The sequence below is a fragment of the Microcebus murinus genome, chromosome 2 (genome assembly GCF_040939455.1).
Source record: "Microcebus murinus isolate Inina chromosome 2, M.murinus_Inina_mat1.0, whole genome shotgun sequence".
In the NCBI taxonomy this organism is placed as follows: Eukaryota; Metazoa; Chordata; class Mammalia; order Primates; family Cheirogaleidae; genus Microcebus; species Microcebus murinus.
The window spans coordinates 87,765,270-87,788,699 of NC_134105.1; the positions used below are offsets into that span (position 1 = coordinate 87,765,270).

General features: G+C 36.8%; 1 protein-coding gene across 1 annotated transcript in view; it reads left to right on the top strand.

Annotated features, from left to right (window-relative positions):
- The first annotated feature begins 1,402 nt into the window (after positions 1–1,402).
- STXBP3 (syntaxin binding protein 3) overlaps positions 1,403–23,430 on the top strand; it is a 59,513-nt gene continuing 37,485 nt past the window's right edge. Inside the window, exons 1-6 of the mRNA XM_012751649.3 lie at positions 1,403–1,553; positions 9,674–9,723; positions 11,662–11,743; positions 16,421–16,497; positions 19,590–19,668; positions 21,012–21,112. Of these exons, the coding sequence (XP_012607103.1) occupies positions 1,505–1,553; positions 9,674–9,723; positions 11,662–11,743; positions 16,421–16,497; positions 19,590–19,668; positions 21,012–21,112 (438 nt within the window). The 5' untranslated portion in view covers positions 1,403–1,504. The remainder of the gene's footprint in view (positions 1,554–9,673; positions 9,724–11,661; positions 11,744–16,420; positions 16,498–19,589; positions 19,669–21,011; positions 21,113–23,430) is intronic.

Here is a 23,430-nt window from a genome sequence, read left to right on the forward strand (position 1 = left end):
CCTACTATCCTAAGCAGAATCTGATTTAAAACTGAAAAGGGAGAGGGAAATAATGTGCACATTTCTTTAAAATTTTGAGCAACCGAATCCATTTAGAGTAGGTTTAAAGGAGGCCAGGGCTCCAGCTTCCATTCCCATATAAGCCTTGAACAGAAAAACTATTCATGCCATAGGCTGTGCCTGAACCCATTTTATGACTGTTTTATTCTTCATTTTCCTTTTCTCTCCTAGACATTGCAGGTTATCCCACAGACTGCTCTACAGCTTTCTGTGTAGCCCAAGCTGGATCCTTGTTCCCACTCCACCACTAGCTGTGTACCCTTGGCACGTTACCTAACTTCACCAAGCCTCAGTTTTCTTGTCTGTAAGTGTTGCTTTGAGGATCAATGAGGTAATCTACTTAGTAGAGTGTCTGGCATATAGCAAGCACTCGGTAAATATTAGATGTTAGTATTAGTAGTAACTAACCATTTCCACTCCCTGTAGGACCAACGTGAATCTTTATAACCAACCACTGATTCTTTGCAAGTCCCTCTGGGAAAGCCTACTTCTGCCAATGTCATGATGGTTATGTCAGTCAGGGTTCTCAACAACTGAACTAATTCATGATTCATTAGATTGGTTTCAAGTCCCAAAGACCCATCTCAGTAAACAGATCTCTGCCTAAACTTTCCGAGTCTAAGCTCAAGTATCTTCTGTAAATCAGCTTTCAACAATGATTTTGGATTCTATCGTATTGACAGCCCCTCCCTAAGCTTGTTGCACAGATTTGTTGAGTAAATGATTATTGTTTTATTGGTTCATTTATGTATATTGTATCATTAAAGGTATTCAGTTTTTCAACCAACTTTGAACTACCTACATACAGCATGCCAGGAATTGTGGTCTTAATTCGAATATAAATTAATCTGAGGAAGTAGTGGGTCTCTCATTTATTTGAGTTTCCTGAAGGTCCAGCACAGTTACGGGCACACTGGAGGGTACTTCATAGTTCTACACAATTATTAATATTTTTGTCCTTTAAAAATGAATAAAATAAACTTTTTTGGGGGTGAAGTAAATTTTTCATTCGGTAGTTGAGCTGGTTACTGAGTGAAGTCTATTATGAACCCTTCACAAAGTGAAGACTTGTTTTGTAAAGCGAAGGATCTCCCCTTCTTCACGTATGTGTGAATTCAGATTTTCATAGGCCGCGTTTGCTCACAATCTGTTGGCAAATCTTTGCTTTTCCTACAGCACAGGACGACGAACCTCGGGTAACAGCAGCCTCCCGCGAGGGGGCGCCCGACTGCCCACGGCGATTGCTCCCGCACTGCGCAGCCTCCTTCCAGGGGTGGGCGGAAATCCCCTTGCTGACGCGCCTGACGTCTCCGGAGGGCGAGGCCCGCGGGAGGGGGAGGAGTCTTCCCTGCAGCGTGGGGCGGGGCCACCGCGAGCGCGGCTGGCACGGCCGAGGTGGGCTGGGCGTGGGAGGCGGCGGCTGCTCCTCCGCGGTGTTGGGAAGATGGCGCCGCCGGTGACCGAGAGGGGGCTGAAGAGCGTCGTGTGGCAGAGTGAGTGCGGTGGGGTAGGGGCTGAGAGAGCGAAGGCCGGGAGGCCGCCGCGCCGGGCCTTGTTTTCCTGCTGCAGCCCCGCAGTGTCTTGGGGAGCCGCCGCGGACACTTGTTGCTCTGGGACTCGCGTCTCTGTTAGGACTTCTTCCTGCTTTCCTTCCCTGCCCTGTTTCTTGCCAGCACCAGGGATGGGCGGGGTGCGACAGGACGCGGCCTTCTCGCGGGCGTCGGGCACCCCCTCGCGTCGGCCGGGCTGTGGCCGCGAAGCTCCGCCCGGGGTGGGCGCCGCGGGCCGGGCTGTCCCTTCCACGGCCCCTCTGCGCATCCTCGGCCCCGCTGCCCGCTCTCGGCTCGCGCCCGGGCCCCGCCAGTCGGGGATGTCTCTCCATCCGACACAATCTGGCCGCTGTTTCTCTATCCCGCCTCCCCCGCCCCCATCTCTTCTCCACGCTTTAGTTTCCAAAGGACTGCTTGTTCGTGTTAGTGTCAAGGAGGTTCTACAACTGTACTTTTCAAAAAACCTCACTGTTAAACAGACCCTTCTTCCACTCTTCCTAGAGGAGACTGCTTTCTAAAAAGTTGTTCAGAAGGGACCATTGGAATGATGAGATGTCTAGCCGTGACAGCTCCCTGCATAGCCGGGCAAGCTGCACCTTCACCTTTTCCTTTGCTCTCTCCTGGCCGCTCCCTGCTGTTAGGACCAAACTACTTTATTGGTTACTGATGTTCTGCCGTCTCATCTGCGACTTTCATAAAAATCACCCAAACTTAGGTCTGGCAAGTTAAAAAAGTAATAAAACCACCGAACAGGAAGAACCACCATTGTTTTGCATCGCTGGGTTCAAAGTAATTATGGTCTAGTAGTGGAAAAGGAGTAACATCTAATTAGTATTTCTTACTCTAACCTGTTGAGCAAAGAACAGAAGTGATTTAGTCAACAGATTTCTGGAAGTTACAGAGTTCAGTAACTGGGATAGTGCTTAACATATAGCAGAAACTAACGTGTATGAATACGTGGAAAAAAGAAAATTATCTTTTTAAAAATTGGTTATCCTAGAATAACACAGGGGAGTAAACATTTTTAAAAAAAATAAAAGCCGGGCGCGGTGGCTCACGCCTGTAATCCTAGCTCTCTGGGAGGCTGAGGCGGGCGGATTGCTCAAGGTCAGGAGTTCAAAACCAGCCTGAGCAAGACCACGTCTCTACTATAAAATAGAAAGAAATTAATTGGCCAACTGATTTATATATGTAAAAAATTAGCCGGGCATGGTGGCACATGCCTGTAGTCCCAGCTACTCGGGAGGCTGAGGCAGGAGGATTGCTTGAGCCCAGGAGTTTGAGGTTGCTGTGAGCTAGGCTGATGCCACGGCACTCACTCTAGCCTGGGCAACAAAAGTGAGACTCTCTCAAAAAAAAAAAAAAATAAAAAAAAATAAAAGATAAAAATTGGTTAATTTTAAGGTTGACAGTTTGGTTTTCAAGATTTACATAGTTGGCTTTTAAGATTTGGCAATGCTTTAAATTCACAATGGCATTTAAATACATTTATGTGAAAATGGGTAATGAATTGTGTTATATAAATTGTTTCCAAGATATAGAGGTGCTTAACATCAGCATTTATCAGAAAAAAAGATAATGATAGTAATGTCAGTCTTGATAGCATGAAAACTAGGCAAGAGGGAGACTGTAGAGAAAAAATTTCTATCTTGTGCTGTTAACTTGTGGCACCAGGCTATCCAGATGGAGTGTAAGATGAAGGCAGAGTTTGAGTGGAAGGAAGTAGGTGTAAATGTTATAAAATAGTTCTTTGAATCTTTGTGTAAATTGAAACAACCAAAAGAGAAGGTAATATTCATTTAACATTTATTGAGTAAAGCATATATTGAGAAGGGGGGAGCCTCTGAGTTCTCTTAGCCAAAGATGAAAGATTCTGAAAGAAATGTTGAAGGAATCTCCTGGAAGTAGGTGAATTATACATTTGACTGGGAAAAAGGGTTTTGTAAATTGAAGATACTACAGTTGGTTGAGGCTAGAAAGCTAAATAACTTAAGAACCTTTAATTTATCAAAAAAAGCGTGGTAAATAGGGAGGGGAGAACTAATATTTCTTGAGCATTTACTCTGTGCCAGGCACAATTCTTTTTGCTTTTTTCTTTTTCTTTTTTTGTTGTTCTGAGCATTGTACGGACACAATTCTTTACATGTATTAAACATCATGAGAATTAATATCTCTATTTCATAGATGATAAAATTGATAAGCTATAAAAGCATAGCAGCATTATTCATAATAGCCAAAAATTGGAAATAACTCAAATGTCCATGGACTAATGAATGGATAAATACAATAAAAAGAAATGAAGTACTGATATATTCTATAAAATCAATGAATCTTGAAAACATTATGCCATATAAAAGAAGCCAGTCAGTCACAAAGGACCACACATATTGTATGATTCCATTTATATGAAGTGTCCAGGATAGGCAAATCTGTACATACAGAAAGTAGATTAGTGGTTGCCTACATCTGAGGGGATGGGGCACGTGGGGGGATGATGGTTAAAGGAACAGGCTTTCTTTTTGGAGTAATGAAAATGTTCTAAAATTGATTGTGGTGATGTGACAGATGCATAACTCTGTATACTGTGTGCTGCAAACTATTGAATTGTACACTTTGAATTGTATGATATGCAAATTATATTTCAATAAAGTTGTTTTTAAAAATCTGATACAACTATTTAATATAGACATAGGATTCACAGCCCAGATCTTTTTGACTAGAGTTAATGTATGACCTGCCTGTGGCATTCCCTAATGTTTAAACTTAATTCAGGACATTCTGCCCAGTCTATTGCAGTAGCCTCCTAATTGAGCTTCCAAGCTCTTATTCTTTCTCACTCCAGTCCATCCAGAAAATAGCTGCCAGAATACTTTTCCTGTGATGGTATTGTGCTATTATCATGCACTTCTCTTGCTTGAAGATCTGCAGAGACCATCAGTTGCCTAAAATTCATTCCAAACATTTAGCCTGCTTTTGAAGGCTTATAACCTGGCCCCAACCTACCTTGTTATTCTTAAATACTTTCACTTGTATAATCTTGTTGTTCCATGTAGTCTATGTGGTTTACTCTTTTTTTTTTGACAGAGTCTTGCTCTGTTGCCTGGGCTGGAGTGCCATGGCATCAGGCTAGCTCATAGCAACCTCAAACTCCTGGGCTCAAGCGATCCTTCTGCCTTAGCCTCCTGAGTAGCTGGGACTACAGGCATGTGCCACCATGCCCGGCCATTTTTTTCTATATATTTTTAGTTGTCCAGCTAATTTCTTTCTATTTTTAGTAGAGACCAGGGTCTCACTCTTGCTCAGGCTGGTCTGGAACTCCTGACCTTGAGCGATCCTTCTGCCTCGGCCTCCCAGAGTGCTAGCATTACAGGTGTGAGCCACCATGACCGGCCTGGTTTACACTTTTTGAAATCTTTTACTTCCACATCTTATTTGATGCTGATTCCTCTGTTTAGAATGCTTCTCTTTCCCATATTTTAGTTCACCTTTCCACATTTTAGCCAGCCTTCAAGTCTCAGCTTAAATAGGGCTACTGTAGTTAGCCCATAGTAGTTTCTCATTTTAATCCGGCCTCTTAAGTTTCTGTAGCATTTAGTTTTATCTTCTTTAGTGGCACTTCTCACTACTGCCTTATATGATTCTCTTGATAAGCTTCTTGAAGGTAGTTTTACTGTTGTCTTGTAGAGCTTTAAATTCGTAATGGCCTAGCAGAATGTGATGGATAACAATGCTTGTTTAAAATAAATGAAAGACACTGTTATTTTTCCCTATTTCTTGCCACCTAAAGCCCCCCATTTATTCAGTAAATATTATTGAATTCCTATAGAAGTACAGCAGTAGAAAGCAGACAAGTTTCTAGCCCTCTTCAAACTTGCTTTCAAGTGGTGAGAAATAGAAAATAAACAAGTAAACAAAGAATAAAGATGATTCTTTCAGTGTGTGATATAGACGGAAAGAGGCTACTATAGATAGGTGGATCGGGGAAGGTTTCTCTGAGAAGGTGATATTTGAGCTGAGACCTGAAACATGAGAAGGAATCAGGCTTTAAGGATTACCTTAAAACCTTGTCTAAAAAACTGCCCGAATTTTAATATTTTGAGTGTGAAAGACTACATTTATTTACAAAACTAATTCCCATATTTAAAACTGAAAGTTTCTGTTGCTCATTTGCCATATTTGCTACAGGAAAGTGGTAGCAAAAATATCACTGACAAAAGGTTTTAAATAAAAATATGATGAAGTTTATTTAAAAAATAAACACAAAGCAAAACAACTAATTCAACTGCAAAGCAAGTTCAAACCACTGATGGCATTTCTTTTCCTTATTTATGACATTGTTCATTATAATTTTCTCTCATCTATAAACAGTAGTCTAATGCGATGTTTATAATTTATGTCTATTAAATATTCATTTAGAGTAACTTTTAGAGAAAATTAACATAGGTAGATTTTAAATTATTTTCAATAAAAATAATCAGAATGTATTTATTTGAGCCCATTCTTTATATATGATTCATAAGCTTTTTCCCTTTTTCACATTTTCCTTCTGGTCCTTATAGATCATGACTTATTTTTCATTTGTTATTCTGTGACTTCCTTTTTTTAAAAAACAACTAGTATTGACTCAACATTTTCCATGCTCCTTCAAAATCTTTGTAATTATCACTTTAAATTAATTCTTAAATACCTTGAGGTGGCAAAAAATGTTGATACTAGAAAAGAATATAAAATAAAATAAATCTTCCTCCCAACGCAGACCCCAAGCCTCTCTATCTAGAGACAACCACTCTTAGGTTTCTTATAAATCCTTGTACAAGGAGCAGTGGGAACAATGAAAGATGATTTTTCCCCCTCCTTCCTAAATAGCAGTCACCAGCATTTTTGGCATTCTATTAATGCCTAAAGAAAGCTATTTTCTTCTTCCTATTTTGAAAGGAAATGACTCTAAGATTTAATTAAGTGTAATGGTAGTGTAAAGTGCACTAATGCTAAGTGTACAGCTGGATGAATTTTTTTTTTTTTTTGAGACAGAGTCTCGCTTTGTTGCCCAGGCTAGAGTGAGTGCCGTGGCGTCAGCCTAGCTCACAGCAACCTCAAACTCCTGGGCTCGAGTGATCCTTCTGCCTCAGCCTCCCGGGTAGCTGGGACTACAGGCATGTGCCACCATGCCCGGCTAATTTTTTTTTATATATATATCAGTTGGCCAATTAGTTTCTTTCTATTTATAGTAGAAACGGGGTCTCGCTCTTGCTCAGGCTGGTTTTGAACTCCTGACCTTGAGCAATCCGCCTGCCTCGGCCTCCCAAGAGCTAGGATTACAGGCGTGAGCCACAGCGCCCGGCCTAGCTGGATGAATTTTTTACTCATGTAACTACCATCCAGATCAAGATATAGAAGGTTTCCAAGTACCCCATGACCTTTCCCAGTCAAGACTCCACCCTTTCCCCCAGAATAAATACTATTCTTGCTTATGTCACCACCAAATAATTTTTTCATTTTTTATTTTTTTTGAGACAGAGTCTCACTTTGTTGCCCAGGCTAGAGTGAGTGCTGCGGCATCAGTCTAGCTCACAGCAACCTCAATCTCCTGGGCTCAAGAATCCTCCTGCCTCAGCCTCCCAAGTAGCTGGGACTACAGGCATGCGCCACCATGCCCGACTAATTTTTTGTATATATATATATGTTTAGTTGGTCAATTAATTTCTTTCTGTTTTTAGTAGAGACAGGATCTCGCTCAGGCTGGTTTTGAACTCCTGACCTCAAGCAATCCGCCTGCTTCGGCCTCCCAGAGTGCTAGGATTATAGGCATGAGCCACCATGCCCAGCCCAAATAATTTTTTAATGGTGACTTTTTACCTTTATACCCTATGTTTAAGAGAGAAATCCTCCAGACCGTTTATTAAGTAATGTGTTTTCCTTAAGAGTAAATACTGAATTTACCACATTTTTACCTGGAAATAATTGTTTTAATATTTGCCTTTATATATTTAATAGTCCTCAGTTTTCATATGTTCTACTTTCATATAATATTTGAACATTAGATCTTGAAAGCCCTGAGTGGTCTTGTCCATGTGCAATTCATTTAGTGTTTTATTCAACTGAGTCATGATTATTGCTTTTGCTTCCTGCCCTAGGCCCCTGGGTTTGCCTTTATAAAAATTCTTTCTTACCTGTTTACTGAATAGCCTGGGTAGGCAGAATCTGTTGGAATCATAATTAGGAATTTAATAACATGTTTTAATTTTCTGCAAATGTAAATTCCTTTATGACTTACAAATCTGATTTTTTTGTTTTTGTTTTTACTTTTGGCTATTTGATTTTTAAAAACGTTTTCATTATGCATTATTTTTAAAAATCTAGTTTATTATTTCTCCACATTGGACTAATTATTATAAGACTTGGTTTCCAGTCCAAGTTATATTTCAGTTTCCTAACTGAAACAATGAGGGATTTGGACTACATTTTCTTTTCAGCTTGAATTCTCCATGATTCTGCTTTTTAGATCCTCACTTTGTTTTATTTTCTTTACTTCTGCTTGCATTCCTGGTAGTTTTCTTTTTCTTTTTTTTTGAGATAGAGTTCCAAGTTAGAGTGCCGTGGTGTCAGCCTAACTCACAGCAGCCTCAAACTCCTCCACTCAAGGGATCCTTCGCCTCAGCCTCCCTAGTAGTTGGAACTACAGGCATGTGCCACCATGCCCAGCTGATTTTTTTTTATACATATATTTTTTAGTTGTCCAGCTAATTTCTTTGTATTTTTTTAATGGAGACAGGGTCTCACTCTTGCTCAGGCTGGTCTTGAACTCCAGAGCTCAAACAGTCCTCCCGCCTCAGCCTCCCAGAGTGCATGGTGTGAGCCACCATGCCTGGCCCTGGTAGTTTTCTTTTGTGTCATAGTTTTCTTTTATGTTGCTTTATTTAAGACTTAAATATTTAATATTAGGTTTTCATTGCTTAATGACATTTTACAAATTATTTCTGTCTCACGACTTTTTGCTCTGACATCTGCTTTCTTATCATGATTTCTTGCTCTTTATTAGGTATGATCCTAGTCCATTACCAGCAAATTTAAAATAAATTCCATATAAAAAATCTAAAATGTAAAAAGTAAAATAATAAAATGTGAAGAAAATGTATGATAATATGGATTAGACTGTTAAAAAAGTTAACTGGTAACCCAGATGCCATTAAAAAAAGATTTTATTATATAAATATTATAAATTCCTTTTTGGCAGAAGACACCATGACACCATACATGAACAAAAATCAAGAGCTAAACTATAAACGTGAAGAAAGTATTGACTACACATATGAGGAAAAGGCTTAGTATATATAGAGTACCTGCAAATTGATTAGGAAAAGGTAATGACCCAATAGAAAAACAAGCAAAGAATATAAACAGGCAATGTGCTGATTAGAACATTGTTCTGTTACCAGTTTTTGGCTGGTTTTTTTTTTTTTTTTTTAGAGACAAGGTCTTGTTCTGTCCCCTGGGCTGAAGTGCAGTGGTGTAAAATAAGTAAAATAGGAGACACCTATCTTTTAGGCCAATAGTCTCACTATGGGAATCTTTGTTTCAGAAACAAAAGTAACAGTAAATAAAGATATATGTATAAGGATCTTTATTGCAGCATTATAGTGGCAAAATTGGAAGCAGGAAGACTGCCTATCATATGGGAGAATAGTTGAGTAAATTATGGTATGCTTGTATTAAGGAATATTATGTACCTACTAAAAATAATGAGTTCTAGCTATATGTTTATATGAAGGATAACCATGATGTATATTTCGTGAAAAAAGTGACAGAATAATCCGTATATGCTAATTCCATTTTTGTGATAATTTAATTATTAAAAGAAAAACTTGTAGAGATTAGAGAGAAGGAGGTTTGGACTTGAGAGGTAAATTAGAGTAGGAGGCAAAGAGACTAGTTAGGTTACTGTGTTGATCCACAAATTGGATTTTTTCCTTAGCCATTTTGGACCTTTTGAGCGGTTTATTATGATGTTTCTAACTCTTGATTTAGATTTTTAATTCCTAACTCCTTTTTTTTTTTTAAAACAGAGATAAAAGCCACAGTGTTTGATGACTGCAAGAAAGAAGGCGAATGGAAGGTAGAATTTGCATACTTTTCTTTTATATTGAGGACTTAAGTATATTGTCCTTATAATACTTCTGTGAGTATAGTTGGCTGTCCATTTCTGAGTTGTTCTTTTTTTTTTTTTTTTTAATGCTTGTATCTTTTTTTTTTTTATTTTGGCATATTATGGGGGTACAGATTTTAAGGTTTCAATAAATGCCCATTCCCCCCTCCCCCCTCTTTTTTTTTTTTTTTTGAGACACAGTCTCACTCAGTTGCCTGGGCTAGCTAGAGTGACATGGCGTTGGCTTAGCTCACAGCAACCTCAAACTCCTGGGCTCAAGTGATCCTCCTGCCTAAGCCTCCCTAGTAGCTGGAACTACAGGCTTGTGCCACCATGCCCGACTAATTTTCCCTGTTTTTAGTTGTCCGGCTAATTTCTTTCTATTTATAGTAGAGATGGAGTCTTGCTATTGCCGAGTCTGGTCTCAAACTCCTGACATCAAGTGATCCTCCCGCCTCAGTCTCCTAGAGTGTTAGGATTACAGTCATGAGCCGCCATGCCCGGCCTGTCAATCAAGCACAGATGGAAGATACTTGAAAAAATAATAATACAACAATAAAATAATACAAATTTAAAAATCAATACAGTATAAAAACTATTTACAGGCATTTACATTATGTTAGGTATTCTAATATTAAAAATCTGGAGATTATTCGAAGTATATAGGAGGATTGTGAAGGTTATATTAACTGAAGAAAATGACGAGGTTCATAAATTTGGAAAGGAGAGCTCTGTTATCTCATAAAGGGTTGCAGCCTGTGAGTAGCCATTCCCACAGCCTGCAAAGCAGAGGCCTGGGCAGAAGCCAGGAACATGAGACAGGAATTTATATTGAGTGGGACGGCCAAATATACATATTTAACAAGCTATAGGAGAAGTCATGAATATTTATGAAAGAAGAACCATACACATGTGCAGTTGAGCTTTATGTCCCTTCTCAGAAAATATGTCCCTGCTCAGAAAATAAAATAAGGGGTCCATGCTCAGAAAATGGCAGCCCTATGTTATAAGGTGCAGCAGGGACATGAAAATCCTCTTTGCACATGTTCCATGAACTGGTTAAAACTACTTCATTAGTTGGTGGTTTCTTGTCAGGAAAGAATGCTGGTCTGGATCACACAATTGGTTTCTATTAGCCCTTGGGAGAAAAGACTGATGGCTGTAGCAAGGGAGGGGGTATAATGAAGCATGTCTGACCTCCCATCTTTCCCATCCCATGATGGCTAGGAACTCAGGTTTAAGGTTTCTCTGGGGTCCCTTTGGCCAAGCAGGGATCCGTTCAGTCAATGAGGAGCTAAGGATTTTGTTTTAGTTCACACTTATTTGCAAATACTGTGTCATTTTTATATAAGTGACTTGCGCATCTGTGGATTTTGGTATGGGGGGAGGTCCTGAAACCAAGGGACGACTGTATGGAGTCTGGATCCACACTGCTTGTTTTCAAATCCTAACTTTAACACTTAGTAGCTGTGGCTCCTTGACAAGTTACTTGACCTTTCTCTGCCTCTGTTTCCTTGTTTATAAAATGGAGATGATAATACCTCATTTGGTATGTAAATATCAAGTGAATTAAACCATGTAAATTGCCTAGAACAGTGCTTAGAACAATAATTATTATTCTACAAGTGGCAATTTATAATTTTTAGAAAATTTGATGTTAAGCATAATATTTATTTATAATGAACAAGCTCTCCTGCTTCAAATTAGAAATATTTCTATTTGTTTACTTATGTGTATGTATATTGAGAAAATAAATCTCCAGATCATGCAGTTGAGATCATTTTGCCTACTGTCTTGATATTTTATGTTATAAAAAGTTTATAAGGTTGAATGGGTTTAATGGAAAATTCTGCCTTTTGTAAATTCTTGGTAATCAGATGCTTATTCTTAATTTGTGTTTGTTTTAAGATAATGCTTTTAGATGAGTTTACCACCAAGCTTTTGGCATCCTGTTGCAAAATGACAGATCTTCTAGAGGAAGGTATAACTGGTAAGTGTTACTAATTTTTGTTATGAAAACTTTTTGGGGGGGTCAGAGTCTCACTGTGTTGCCCGGGCTAGAGTGCTGTGGTGTCAGCCTAGCTCACAGCAACCTCAAACTTCTGGGCTCAAGTGATCCTGCTGCCTCAGCTACCCGAGTAGCTGGGACTATAGCACACACCACCATGCCCGGCTAATTTTTTCTATATAGATTTAGTTGGCCAATTAATTTCTTTCTATTTTTTATAGAGATGGGGTCTCCTTCTTGCTCAGGCTGGTTTCAAACGCCTGACCTTCACCAATCCTCCCGCCAGCCTCCCAGAGTGCTAGGATTATAGGCGTGAGCCACCGCACTCCTGGCCCATTTTTTATTGTGATTGGGGAGGCATGGAGTATTAAGAAATTTTAGTTAGTAATTGTGTTTCTGAGGAGCTTGTGTTTTATTTTATGACTTTAGCCACAACAATTAGATTTGATATTCTTCTTTTTCCTGAATCTCCGAAATAACCTATATCTGCTTTTTTTTCTTCAGCTGAGACATAAAAATAAGTACCCCCAACCAAAACTAAGTCAGTTGCCTTGTTGATGTTGTTTTTTAAATTTTTTACATATTTACCAGGTTTATATATTGATACACTAGGTTTACCTCAGTATTTTGAATAACGTTTGTGGTTTTCATGTATTACTTTAAAATGGATATTAAGATTTAGGTCATAAAATTAACTTTTGTATAAAATATATGTGTACAGTTATGTAAATATATTTGTACATTTATAGAAGTATATTTACAAATGTATAATGCTGACTTTGTGAATTTCTCTTTATTACCTAGAAATGAGACAAATAATTACAAGTTTAAATCAGTTTTAGTATGAAAATTTTAAATATTAATACTTACAGATTCTGAAAAAAAGTCATGCCACCAGAAGTTATTCCACTAGGCAGGATGGTGTTAATGAGATATTAATCTGTATTATCTTTGTGGGAAAATATACCAGTATCTTATAACATTAATAATCATGTTATCATCCTTAACTTATCATCCTTCATTGGTTTGAATTTTATCTTCATAACAACCCTATAAAGACAGATAGTAAATACTGCTATTCGTAACGAGGAAACTGAGACTCAATGTCAAATACAATTCATTTATATTTTGCATCCTAATGTACATATGTCCTCTGTCACTCCTAACTTGTGAGACTCAAAAGTATACCCAAAATTCTCAAGAAACCTGACTATGTAATATTTATGTTTTGATATTCATATGTAAAATATTCTTTATTGTTGATGACATATTCAATTTGTGATCTTTCTGACCCTCAATGGAAAAAGCATTAAACTAGAAATTAGATTAAAGCCTTAATTTTTCTGTTTCTGGATAAATGAAATGTTGATTAAGCCACTGAAGTTTTTCAAGTTCCCAAAGATCATTCTGATGTAAAACTAGGGTGAGAACCATTTGATAGTATGTGTGAAAGTACTATGAAACTGCAGAGCTATTATACACCGTAGGGAGGTTTTATTGATTTTGTAGACTGTCATTTCTTACTAGTGTGTTCAGTGTTGATTAATATTCTTGAAGTAAAGTATCCATGGCCAGCATGTTTAGGAAACAGTATTAAAGCTAAACATCTTTCTTTAGGACTTTTCAGAACCTTTTATACACCAAGATGTGTGTGGATCCCCTGGATAAAGCATAGGTATTCAGTTTTCTAAACTTACTTGACCATAGAAAGCTATTTTTGAGAAGCATTTCATAGGATAGATTGAGAAGCATTTCATAGGATAGAAGATTTCATACCATAGAGCTCACTGTCATGAATGTTCTTGATATCCTCCAGAGTAACCTAGGTTTGCTTTGGTTTAATCGTTTACTAACTTCAATTGATCAGAGTTGTTTCAAAGTTTCACATTACCTCTCCTGAGAATTCCTCTGTGAGACTTGGCATTAGCAAGTTCAGTGGTCAAACTTTCTGTAGTCATGTCACCAGAAAAGAAGCCAAACTCTATAAAATAATTGTAAAGAGATTTATTCTGAGCCAAATTTGAGGACCATGACCCAAGAAGCCTTGAGCAAATAGACTAGCTGTGGTTGGGTTGCAGTTTGGTTTTATACATTTGAGGGAGACAGGGGTTACAGGTAAAGTCCATAAATCAATACGGGGAAAGCATACATTGGTTTGGCCCAAAAAAGCAGGGTAGGGTACTTAAAGGTTATAGGTAGGTTTAAAGATTCTTTGACTTGTAATTGGTTAAAGACTTGAAGCTTTGTCTAAAGGCTTGAAATGTTTTAAGATAGGGAAGTCTGTTAATCAGAGATAAACCACTGGACATATATTTGTTGTGTAAATTGAGGACCTGCAGGGTTTGTCTTGCATACTCTTAGGCCTGTTAATGGGTTACAAAGGAATATCTCCAAGAATGGAGGGGGGCATGATGAGGCATGTCTGACTTTCCTCCTCATGGCAGGCAATTTAGTTTTAGGATATCCCCTTGGCCAAGAGGGGGGTCCATTCAGTCAGCTGGTGTGGGCAGAAGCCTTAAGATTTTATTTTAGTTCACAGTCATTTAGGTCATTGTATAACTATTCAGTAGTGTCCTCGAATTTTAAAAAGTAAATGAAGAAAAAATGATACTTCAGTATTTGCTACTTCAGTGGATAATAAAGTCAAGTGTAAAAGCCTTTTAAAAAATTAGACTGGGAATTAGATTATTCCTTTGTCACTATTAATAGGTCTTTTTCTTTTTTTCCATCATTTGATAGATATGCACTTTTCAGTGAATTGGAAAAATAACACTTTCTGCTGTTGTTAAAGAGATTTCAGCATTTTTCAAAGCCTGTGTTCTAAATCACATCACAGTATTTTCACTATCTTAACATGTACATTATTCACCAAACATAATAGTGTATATAGCATAAGATGACTGTAAGACACTTCATTTTGAGTATTAAAGAATGTAAATTAACACTGAACCTTAATCTTGTAGAATTATGATTGTTGGGAAAGGAGATAAAAATTAAATTTTTTCTTGGAAATTTTATTTGGCATCTAGTAGTAGCTATGATAAACCTACACACTACTAATATAAATTTAGGAATGAGGAAATGAAATCACTTTGTATTATTTCAGCATATTATGGGGTACATATGTTTAGGGTTACGTATATTGCCTTTGCTCCACCCGAGTCAGAGCTTCAAGCGTGTCCATCCCCCAGACGGTGTGCACCGCACTCATTAGGTGTGAATATACCCATCCCCTCCTCCCCCTCTCATCTGCCCGACACCCGATGAATATAACTTATTACTATATGTGCACTTAAGTGTTGATCAGTTAAAACCGATTTGATGGTGAGTACATGTGGTGCTTATTTTTCCATTCTTGGGATTCTTCACTTAGAAAAATGGGTTACAGTTCTATCCAGGATAATACAAGAGGTGCTATATCACCATTGTTTTTTGTGGCTGAGTAGAACTCCATGTTATACATATACCACATTTTATTAATCCACTCATGTATTGATGGGCACTTGAGTTGTTTCCACATCTTAGCAATTGTGAATTGTGCTGCTATAAACATTCTAGTGCAGATGTCTTTTTTATAGAATGTCTTTTGTTCTTTTGGGTACATGTCCAGTAATGGGATTGCTGGATCAAATGGTAGTTCTACTTACAGCTCTTTGAGGTATCTCCATATTGCTTTCCACAGAGGTTGTACTAGTTTGCAGTCCCATCAGCAGTGTAGGAGTGTTCCTATCTCTCCGCATCCATGCCAACATCTATTGTTTTGGGACTTTTTCATAAAGGCTATTTCTCATTGAAATCACCATATTTAAAAGAGAAATCCAATGATAGCCTCTCTTGCATGTCATATTAATGTTAATTATTTCTAGGCTCTTTGTCAACATGAATTTTGAAAGGTGATTCTCTGGATTTGTAGAAGGATATGTAAATAGCATGAAACGGTTAATTTGACAATTAGAGTTTATTAGTTTTATATTCATATTGTTTTAGGTAAATTTATAAACTTCTTAATTTCAATAATAAAAATATAACTGACTAAATTCTAATGATACTTTATTGTTGAAAAAATGCTTTATAAAAATGTATGATTTTAAAAGAATAATAATTAATTGGCAAGTTATTTAAAGACTATTATAGTAGATTGAGAAGCCTGCCTGTTCTACTTCCTAATTATGTGATTGGGTAAGTTACTTAACTCCTTTAAGCCTCAGTTTCCTCATTTGTAAGATACTTATCTTATAGGGTTCTTATGAAGTTCAATAAATAATTCATGTAATGTGCTTAGCCTGGTATCTGATGTCTTATTTGCTACTATTAATATTATAGCAGCATATTTAAAAAATACACATTTAATTTTTAATGCATCTTCTTGGTTTCTTCATGGCATGTTGATTGTTAATGCTGGTAGACCTACCTATGAAATAATTGCTTTATCTTTTTTTCCTCACAATAAAAAGACAATTTGGCCCAGGGTTTAGCCTCAGGGAAGACACGTTTTCAGGATTTTTTAGTTTAACAGATGAAGACAAGGAAAATGTTAAACCCAGTATATTTAAAAATGTTTCCCTGTTACTTTAATTGGAAAGTACAATTAAGTTTATTTAAAAATTGTTTCAAATGTATAAATATTTGGTTTTATAAAATGACCTTTATTTTTGTTAGTTGTAGAGAATATTTATAAGAATCGTGAACCTGTCAGACAGATGAAAGCTCTTTATTTTATCACTCCGACATCAAAGGTAAGCATTTTGAATCTTATAAAATAGTTTCATCAGCATTTTCAACATTGTTATGGTTTAGTAATAGAAAATTCACAGTAATAAAATACCCTTTATTGGAAAAATATTGCCATAAACTAATTTGCTTAGGAAAGTTTTTTCTGTGTTAGATTGTTTTATTTGCATTTTTCTCCATGAGAATGTATTTTCCCCGTATATGAAAGCAGAAAATCCTTTGGTCCTAGGGTTGATAAAGGAAAAAAAAAAAAAAAGCAGAATTAAATTGCATGAAATGATAGCATTTCTTTACATAATTTGTTATTCATGTAATTCCTATTGAACCGTAATTTTGGGGGGAAATATAGGTAAAAGAAATTGTCTTGAATTAATTCTTCCTTTATCTTAGTGACTTTCCTGTGTCATACATGTATGTATATATGCATATGTATGTATATATATATTTTATGTCAAACTTCTTTAGTTTATAATCTGACTATATGATTTAACCCATACTTTAAGCTAAATTTTTAGAGCCAATTAAAGTATCAGATTCCTTTTGTTCAATACTGGAGAATGTATTTTCGAATATCTCGTCTTGCTTATTCCCACCTAGACTGTTAATCTAGCAACCTCAGTTTCATTTCACTTCTAACTCTCGTAGACAGTAGAAAAAATCCCAGATATTCACTATTTAGTCTCTTCATAAAAGAAAATTCATGATTGGAAAGATACAAGTTAAAAGCAACATTTTCACCTAGCTAATTGACAGAGGGATTTTATGCCTGTATATGTATGTGTGTGTATATATCACATTTTAGCTGTTTTAGCTGTCAATGGATAATGTTGCAGAAACTATCATGTACTGCTAGTGGGAAGTGTAGATTGATACAGCCTTTTTGGAAAATAATTTGCCATTCTTTATCAAGGACCTTAAAAAAAAGTTCTATGTTTTAGAGTTTATCATAAGGAAATAATCAAATGGTTAAATCCTAGCAATAAATCTAATTAAGTTTTTAATATTAGTAAATAATAGTATGAAAGACTATATAGCCATTAAAAACAAGGTTTCTAGGAAGTTTTAATGACCTAGGTAAATGCTCTGTTGCCCGGGCTAGAGTGCCATGGTGTCAGCCTAGCTCACAGCAACCTCAAACTCCGGGGCTCAGGCAATCCTCCTGCCTCAGCCTCCAAAGTACCTGGACTACAGGCATGCGCCACCATGTCTGGCTAATTTTTTTATATATTTTTAGTTGGCCAATTAATTTCTTTGTATTTTTAGTAGAGACGGGGCCTCACTCTTGCTCAGGCTGGTTTTGAACTCCTGATCCTGAGCGATCCACCTGTCTCGGCCTCCAAGTGTTCATTTTTAATGTCAGGTGACAAGAGCAGGGTATAAAATTGTATATTCAGTAAAGAAGCAAAGGATTCAGAGAAGATGGTATCTGAAAGTGACTCCCTTATCTACCACAACCAACTCCAATTTCTTTCCTTCCATGAATATATTGCTTACTGGGTCCTGTAGGCCTCTGGGTACAAGTGAGGCCTTGCGGTCTGTGGGAGCAGTGGTAAAGACACCTGGTGTGAGACTTGCTTTCTCATAGACTGGGCAAGCACCTAGAAACTCAGCATCAGAGTTCCCAGGCAAGGATCACAAAGCGACAGATTTTAGGAAGAGTTTGCCATAAGAGATATGTGAACTCCAGGGGAAAGTTCAATTAGATGTCTCAGAAAGGCTCTGGTGGTTTGTCTGCTTTGCATTGGTGGTTTTGCCCTTGGGAAGAGAAACTTCTTTGACTTCCTCCTATTGTGACAACTAAGCCTCAAGTGAGTTGACAAGGAAAAGCAACCACACAGCTAAGTGGATCCAGCTACCAAAGAAAGAAAGTTCAATAAAACAAAGAAGACACATCTAGCAAAATAGAACTGCTTGAAGGATGACAATCTGAACAGAAAATAGTGCCATGAGGAGAGTCTACTATAGCACAAAAACCTTCCAAAGCTCAAAAGTGTGATTTGCTAAACAGTTAATTGAAGGAGAGGATAATTACTTTTGAAATTTCAATTAGTGGCCTAGAAGATCAAAATAGAATATCTCAAAGGGAAAAAAAAATCATGGAAATCATGGGGAAAAAGATAAGAGACTTATAGGATAGATCCATGTGATCTACCAGAAGGGTAAGATGGATCAGATGGAAAAGAGAAAATAATTAAATTCTTTGTTCTTGATTTTCGTATTTAGACAATTGTTACCTTTTATTTTTGAGTCAGAGTCAAATTCTGTTGCCCAGGGTACAGTGCCGTGGCGTCAGCCTAGCTCACAGCAACCTCAAACTCCTAGGCTCAAGCAATCCTGCTGCCTCAGCCTCCCGAGTACCTGGGATTACAGGCATGTGCCCCCATGCCCCACTAATTTTTTCTATATATATTTTTAGTTGGCCAATTAATTTCTTTCTATTTATAGTAGAGATGGGGTCTCGCTCTTGCTCAGGCTGGTTTCGAAATCCTGACCTTGAGCAATCCTCCCGCCTCGGCCTCCCAGAGTGCTAGGATTACAGGCGTGAGCTGCCGCGCCTGGCCCCTTCTTTCTTTCTAAAACAGCTGCATTGAGGCATATGCTTCCAGGCTATATTACCTGTTGCTTCTCATCTTTGTAGTCATCTACCAGGCTCTGGGTCTTTCTAATGACTTGACAATTTAAACTTCTAGCTTATTGTCACTCTTTCAACACTTCTCTAGTCGTAAGTCTTGGGGTGGTTTCATTTATCCTTGTTTATGATACTTCCAGAATGTTGGCTTCTCATTTCCTTGATCTGTTATCTTCTTATATAGTCTTGTCTTCTGTGTTGCTTCAGCTTTCCTAGGCTTCTTCATTGCCAATAAGAGCATCCTATTCATGCATGTTACTTTATAGTTTATTACCTTACTACTTGTTACCTTATTAGTTGTCATTGGCTAGAGAACATAACATCTTAAAAAATCAGTTTATAAATTAAGCATTTAGCCAGTAAGGTTTTATTTTATCATTGAAATAAAATAATCTTAGTTATTTCAAAAGCTAGCATATGTAAACTAGTATTTAATAAAATGTATATTAACATCTAACCTTTTTTAAGTCTGTAGATTGTTTCTTACGTGATTTTGCAAGTAAATCGGAGAACAAATACAAAGCAGCATATATATACTTCACTGACTGTAAGTCTTTTTAAAAGTTATTGCTTCATTGTTTAAAATCCTGTTAGTTTTAAAGTACCGAGTTATTTTCTTTTTGTCATTTATTGTAATTAGGTTAGAAATCTAAAAATATAAGATTATATCAATCCTAAAATGATAGGAAATTAAACCATTCCCAACTACTTTCAAAAGACAATCAGTTTTGATGGTATACTGGCATGTGGAGGGTTGGTAGAGAAGGCTGTACCTCAAATTCTAAACTGGTAACATAATTATTTTTAATCAAAGTTTCAATTGGAGATTTGATTATATTATAAAAAATAAGACCTTTTCGGAGGGCACTGAAGAAAGTAGCCATCTGTTCGGCAAATATTAAGGGAGAAAATCTATCACGTTTCTCTTACTATGCCATATCTTCACAAAGAAAGTAGCTAAAGAATCACATAGAAGTCTAGAGATACATACAATTCTGTTTTATGTTATATGTTATATAATTATACTTATAAGTAAAATAAAAATACCATTTATCTAAGTTGTCTTGGTCTCTGCTATTAAAGATTCCTCACTTTAAGTACTATATTGTTTTTCTTAGAAAGTTTTACCTCATGCCTAGTACTAGTTTATATTTTTTAAAATGTTATACCATAAGTATTTGTCATGTAAGTAACCTTATTCAGAATTTCTGTTTATGAATTGATAAAATTTAATGAATGCAAAGTCCCTTCTAACTTAAGAAATCTTAACACTAGAGAAAATCATGTTAAAAGACACTGGCAGCCAATGGTTGTTATTCCAACCTAGATTTAGTGGAACTATGAACTCTTAAGTGAAAGGGGAAAAACATGGGTTATGAGTTCTAGAACTTAGTATTTTAGAACTTAGTACTTAGAATTTCCTAACATTAGAAAACTGCTTGTGATTTGAGGAAAAATTAGCAACTTGTGTGATATGGTTGCAATGTAGATCACCTAGTGGCAGATTTGGAAAAGTAGTGTAAATTTCCAAGACATTCTGAAAGTGCTGCTCTTTATAAAAGTTCATGAGTTTGGACATGATTTTCCTTCCTTAGCAATTTTAGTTTGCTCTGTTAGCAGATCTCTATGGAAATATTATCTGAGGTTATAGTGTATGTGAATGGGGGAGATGGAATCTCTATTATAGCCCTTTTGACTAGAATATTATCTATTCTATAAAGCAGAGAGTAATACTGATACATTATCTCTGTCCTCATAGTAAATTACTTTGTGAAAACTAGTAATTATGCATAAAAAATAAATAATTCTTGGATGTTATAATGATTTATTCAAAAAGAATAAAGGTTTAGATGGAGTTTTATGCTTTGATTTTTTTTCCCTCCCTCTCAGTTTGCCCTGATAATCTCTTTAACAAAATTAAGACTTCTTGCTCCAAGTCAATAAGAAGATGTAAAGAAATAAATATTTCCTTCATTCCACATGAATCTCAGGTACTTTCTATTTTTATTTTTAATTTTCATTCATATTGGATTTTTAAATTTGGTTTTATGAGCTTATTAATAAAGTATATAATAAAGATTTTTATATATGTATTTGGTGAATTTTGAACCTAATCCACAAATAAACATTCCCTATGATGAAGGGAGCAACATGGGCAATAAATTGGAATGTGATGTTAATAATAAAAAGTCGTGTTTAAATTTTATATGTGTCACCAAGTACTATGTTTATCAAATTACAGCACTACTAGATTATGAAATCAAGAGATTTTTAAGCACAGTCCTCATTAGATCACTCCAAAAAATAAATATTTCATTTAGCCTCTGTAACCATTCATGATATTAAAATACAGATTTGTTCATAAACTTTATATAATATTAAGTAAATTATTATTTTAATTTATACAATGAAGGGGTTTTGTTGATTTGTTTGCTTTGTTTGCTTTTTGAACAGTTAATGAGCCTTTACTTAATAACTAATGATGATCATAGCAAACATAGTACTCTGTATCAGATACTCTTTTGAGTGCTTTACATAAATTTATTCATTTAATCTTTGGTAGCCTTATGAACAGATGGTACTTCTGTCTCCATTTTAAAGATCAGGAAATCAAAGAGGTTACGTCACTTGCCCCAAGTCACATGGCTAGTGAATCGTTCACATTTGTTGTGCTTTTTAATCTGTATTTGGATTCTAGCATTTTATAGAATTGAAATAATTTGCTGTTGTTTGGAACTATGCGATCAATATTTGAAGGCTACGGTCTCTATCCCCGGGCACAGACCTGGTGCTGGGCTGCAGCCCAGCAGGAACCGGGCTGCAGAGCAGGAGGCAAGTGGCCTGCAAGTGAGCAAAGTCCCACCTGCACCCACAGCAACTCTCTATCACTTGCATCACTGCCTGAGCCCCGCACCCCAATAGATCAGCAGGGGCATTAGACCCTCATAGGAGCATGAACACCACTGCAAACTGTACATGCAAGGAATCCAGAGTGCGTGCTCCCCATGACAATCCAACGCCTAATGATCTGAGGTGGAGCCGAGGCAGCCACCCTGCCACCCCTGGTGGAAAAACCGTCTTCCACAAAACCAGTCCCTGGTGTCAGAAAGGTTGGGACCACTGTTTTAAGGGATAGAAAGGTTCTAGATAAGGGATTTCTCTTGTAAGATACTGCTGTTTTTGACAAAGATTATAATCCAAATTGTAAAATTTTAAGGTATCTGCTTAACATTCAACTATTTTCCAAAAGTTACCTTTAGACTTAATTCTTTAATATGATATATAAGTTTAGTGTGGGGTGAAAATGAGCTTCCTAGTGGCATTTAAGGAGCATTGTGATAAATATTATAAACACTATCAGAACATCTTGCTTCACAGAAGATACAGTTTTAGCCACAGAATTCACTAAACTTCTTCGATTGCTGTATTTGAAGGAGAGATTTGTGTGTTTATCTGACTAATTTGATGGCTGATGAAAATAGCCTGTCTTTATGTGTATAGAGAACTCTCTTGAAAAGTTTCTATTTACTAGTCTTTGCAAAATGTTGTGGGTTGGTTGGTTTGTTTTTGAGATAGGGTCTCACTGTGTCATCCAGGCTAGAGTGTGGTGGCACTCCTAGCTCATTGCAACCTTAAACTCCTGGACTTGAGTGATCCTCCTGCCTCAGCGTCCTGGATAGCTGGGACTACAGGCACATGCCACCACGCCCAGCTAAATTTTCTGTTTTTTTGTAGAGATAGTGTCTTGCTCTTGCTTGGGCTAATCTTGAACTCCTAACCTCAAGTAATCTTCCTGCCTGGCCTCCCAAAGTGCTAAGATTACAGGTGTAAGCCACTGAGCCTGGTCCTGAAACGTTGTGATTATTTAAGGTCTTGTCTGTCTGTATTTTTCCCCTAAGTTTTTTATCTTAATTTACTTCCTTGATAAATATCTTAAGAGGATCTACTTAATAAATTTAACAGTTTTGGAAAAATTGCAGTGCAAATATTTTGGATTTTTGTTTGTTTGCAAGTGAAGATATAAATGAAATACTACTAAGTACTTTGAGCTCTGAGCAAAGGCCTAATGAGCTTTTATCAAGATCATGATCAGTGAACATTTTCTGCTAAATGCAAAGCAGTCTGCTGTGAAAAGATTAGCAAGATATATCTTTTACCCTTATTTGAATACTGTCAAGGAGATACAATATAAAGATATTATATGTCTTCAAAACCATATCATTTATTGTTTAATCAATTAGGATTAGCTTTAACTACATATAATAGAAAAATCTAAACTTTCAGTGGCTTAAACAATATGGAAATTTAT